General features: G+C 36.8%; 1 protein-coding gene and 1 pseudogene across 3 annotated transcripts in view; both read right to left on the bottom strand.

Annotated features, from left to right (window-relative positions):
• Positions 1–1,212, bottom strand: part of LOC122065260 (polygalacturonase-like) — a 5,231-nt gene extending 4,019 nt beyond the window's left edge. The window contains exons 1-2 of one of the 3 annotated variants that reach the window (XM_042629057.1): positions 247–1,212; positions 36–164 (exon numbers count right to left, since the gene is read on the bottom strand). In XM_042629057.1, the coding sequence (XP_042484991.1) occupies positions 36–164; positions 247–573 (456 nt within the window). In that variant the 5' untranslated portion in view covers positions 574–1,212. The remainder of the gene's footprint in view (positions 1–35; positions 165–246) is intronic. The other 2 variants (XM_042629056.1, XM_042629055.1) reach the window with 2 other exon arrangements.
• Positions 1,213–2,935: 1,723 nt separating this feature from the next.
• Positions 2,936–4,320, bottom strand: part of LOC122065267 — a 13,634-nt pseudogene continuing 12,249 nt past the window's right edge.

Here is a 4,320-nt window from a genome sequence, read left to right as displayed (position 1 = left end):
GGAGGGGAGGGTTGGACGGATTAGATTTATCTCACCAACAATGTGAGATCAGATTTGCAAGGCCCAGAGAACGTAATTGGCTTAAGAAGATAATTCTTGTTCTGAGGCACAAGAAGAACAGAAGGTGAAGATGAACAAGCTGCCTTCCAAGCATTCTTAAATGCCTGAATGAACCCAATAAAGCAAACCAAGTTTAAAACCCATAAGCTTCAAGAAGAAATATAACATTTAATTTATATTACAGACCTCTGTGTCATCTCTTCCATCACCTTTAGCTCCATAATCATCTACATTAACTACTGTAACTGAAGTTGCAAGACTACCCACTTGATCGAGCTGCTCCAATGTAGAAATTTCAGTTTTATAGTTCATGAGGCTCTTCGAAATGGACTCGAAATCGCCTTCTCTATCGTCGACGGTGCTAAAGTAATTAGGGTAATTAGGATAGACCAGGGTGTTGTAAACAGAAACTTCATCAAGATAATTAGAGAATGGATCCTCTTGTAAAATGCTATAACAGGAGTAAGAACATAACAACATAAAGAGTGGAAGTAGTTGTGTTAGTAGACCCATTGTAATCTTCACTTGTAAGAAACAGAAAAAAAAAATCCAATAGATATGGAAGATTAATTGCTTAGAGTGTTGAAGGGATGGTGTGGTGAAACCATGTCATTATGAGGTTATATAGTTATAGAAAGGGAAGAAAGGGAAGATTACTTGGTAGTTATGTTTGTCAGAGAGAGAGAGTGAGAGAGACAGATTTCTTAATCTATGGCTCCTTGGATCATGTTTCTCCATGTTTCTGAGGTATGGAATGAGATACAAGAGATTGAGACGAAAGGATAATCTCTAGGCCGGTTGCCCACTTTTTTCCCACATCCCCAACCTCTCTCTCTCTCTCTCTCTCTCATGCACACATCTACAAGTACACCAAAAAAATTCTACATGCACCCACATGCATGTGTACAGAGGATATATGCAACCGCTATGGAAAGCAAGCTTATATACATTTATACATTCAAAACCCAAATGTATGAAACCATGTCTCATGCACAGTGAAATTCACATAATTACAATGCAAGGATATACAAGGCTCGACAAGATGCCTATGTCCGCTGTGATATGAGAGCAATCTTCACTATTAATATTGGAGAAATGGGTTATAAGCTCTCTTCCTCACATCTATTGGTGTTTACAAAGAGTTCTCTATAATCAACACTAAAAGCATTCAACAAAGTGCAATGGGCTTTTAATGATCCTTTAAGAGGCCGCCCACAACCCAAACTTTAGAGTACAAGACATCAACGCTCAATAGAGTACCACGCATTAGGCGACCATATGGTTATGTGTATGATATCAAAGAGGTTGTGTTTGGTGGAAAAGTTAGGAGAATTACTCACTATTTAGGTGATATATAGCCTTAGGGTAAGAAAGTGGAAGGTGAGTTAGTGGTAAGAGAATAGCATTTGCGTGTGGTTTTGGTATGGAAAATATTAACATCACCAAACTTGCCGTGGTGTGATATGGGAAAGGGAGAAAATGATGGGTTCGGAGTAGTTTTGTTTGTGACTTTGGTTTGTTACTTTTAAAGCTTTTTGTCTGTGACATAATGAGACTGAAGACTTTATTTTCTTCCATATTTGTTCTTTGGATTTTGTAGTAGGGCTGCTCAAAGCTGAATAGGACTGTTCCTCAGTTCATCTTCAATAGCTTACTAGATGTCAGACTAGAATCTTGTTATAAGGCTTACCTAGATAAAGCTTGTTATTCTGAAAGAATATTTTTCCTTCCTTTTGTCTAATTTGTTTTAAGGAAAAAGTTCCCTAAAAGGCAGTGTGGCTCTACATCAGCATAGGAGTCAATAGGAACTTGTTTGAAAGCATCAATATGTGCGGAATTTTCATCTTTCAAGAGGAGTAGAGCAATCATTTTCTCTACTACGTGTCTGGACGTAGGGACTACGCTGCCTTTTAGAAAATTTTTTTTTCTTTTTTTATTACCCATCACAAAAAAGAAAAAGATAGAAAGAAAAAAAAGAAGGTGGGCCATGTGGATGAGCTTGTGCATAAGCTTTATCCTAAGGAAATTTGGGGTATGTGTACAATAGCCTTGCCATAATTCTAAACTGTTATTTATGTATTATGGGGAGAGGTTTCCCATGATATGAGAGTACAGTTTCCCAACCAGTAAGCGTCATGAGAATCATGATTCGTAGGGGCATTTAATGTGTGGAGAGAGAGTATAAGGTCCATGACAAAATATGTGAGAGGGTGGAATGGAATATTCACACAAGCATCTTGGGCATCCTTTTCCATGTATTATCCTACCAAACCCAATTACTTTTGGCATTTGGTCTTACCTCATTGTTTCCTTCTCTACTCTATTATCTACATGGAACCACCTGAAGCCCAGCCAAACTAAGAAAAACAAACACACAAACAAATGTGTATTTTACATATAATACATCATCACCCCTTGGAACAATCAATCACCTTGGGCAGTGTTTGGTAGCCAAAAGAAGAAAGAAAAGAAAAAAGTATTTTTTTGTACTTTTTTTTTTTTGCTTAGTTTAAGAAATTCTCTTTATGCTTGGCATGTCCAGAACCAAGAGAAGACTCTTTTTTGAATTTTAAAATTCACCTTAGGAATGGTGAAGTTTTTTTTTACTGCCACAAAAAAAATCTTGCCAAAAGCACAAGAAAACGTAAGAAAATACAAAAACTTTTCTTTTCTTTTATTCTAATGAAAACACAAAAACTTTTCTTTTCTTTTATTCCAATGTTAGCCAAACATTCATACTTTTTATATTTTCTTACCATTTCATATCTTGTCTTTTCTTTTTTTCTTTTTTTCTTTTCTTCTTTTTTCTAGATTCTTTTTCTTCTCTTGGCTACCAAACACAGCCTTAGCTAAGAAACCAAACTTCACTTTCCTCTCAAGGGCAAAGTGGGGAAACACTCCCTTTTTTAATCCGTTTCACATTCTCACATGAGGCAGCAGATGTTCCTCCTTCTCTCACTAGATTAATATCTTGCAAAAAAATCCCTAGACATGGAAAGGTCTTGCTGCAATCAAATTTCATGGCCACCTCTGAAGCACTCTCCCTTTAATATTCTTGTTCCTCACTTTCTGTACTTGCACTGCTGAGTCCTGCATAGAAGGATCATGGAGGCAATTCTTAGAAATTAAAGGAATTATTAAGGGTTATGATCAACTGTAAGGAGAGGAGAGGTAAGAGTTATTACCTGTTCATTGCAAGGGTCATCTTGATCACAGTAGTTCTGATCTATGATTATAGGATTCGTGACATTGTACATGGAAACATTTTGAAATTTGATTTTCTTTGCACTCCCAGAACCTCCCTGCACAGTTAACAATTATGGAAATTTCTACAGATAATTGTAGGATGAAACCTAATCATGATGCCTGAAAGAAAACACACAGTGGGAAAAAAGCAATCACATAGACGCAACACAAATATTTTAATGATTTGATAAGATTACTTATGCCTATTGTGAGATAAGAATTGCTAATAATGGAGAATAAAGTTAGAGCCAATCGTCCTCACACCTCCTCTCATTCAGAATTCAATCGCTACAAATTCATAGCGTATCATATATAGGTACGTATTGTGTATTGAAATACCCATATAACCCTAAATATCTCCTCGGGACTGCCGCCCCCTAACCCCCGTATGGACTGCAGTTCATCAAGACTATTGTAATAAAAATAACATACAAGGTGGGCCGATTCCTCCAAGCCTTGAGTCCTTTGTTCCTACGGGTTTTTAATGGGCCTTTAACATCCTACTCGGCCCCAACAATAATCACATCTATAATTGCACACGTGTGTGTATATATATATATATATATACATGCAACATGCATGTATCATGTATGAATCCACATAATATGTAGTTACGTACACATAAGCAAATGTACATTTGAAAATCTAGCTAATTGTTACTTGCCAAGTCTTGATCCTGACTCCATTTGTGGTTCCATAAAGTTTTGCTCTATCAACTTTCACATCTAAAACATGGGCTTCTCGATTTCCAGCTCCCAAGCTTCCAATGCTAAACTCACCAAAAGTTAAAAAAATTAGGGGAAAAAAATAAAAACTCAAAGTGGGAATATTTAATTCAAAATTTGTTAAAAATTAGAGGTGTGAGTCTGATACCTAATCCCATGACCTGGCCCACAGGTTATGTCAGTTGCTTGAACCTTTGAAGACCCACTTACAATTGAGATGCAATCATCACCTTAAAACAGAAAGGGAAAAAAAGCTCTTCAGTTATTTCTCCTCTCCACACCCCCCCCC

Source organism: Macadamia integrifolia, unplaced genomic scaffold (genome assembly GCF_013358625.1).
Source record: "Macadamia integrifolia cultivar HAES 741 unplaced genomic scaffold, SCU_Mint_v3 scaffold1945, whole genome shotgun sequence".
In the NCBI taxonomy this organism is placed as follows: Eukaryota; Viridiplantae; Streptophyta; class Magnoliopsida; order Proteales; family Proteaceae; genus Macadamia; species Macadamia integrifolia.
Note: the sequence above shows the minus strand (reverse complement) of the source record. Positions and strands in the feature narration are given on the sequence as shown.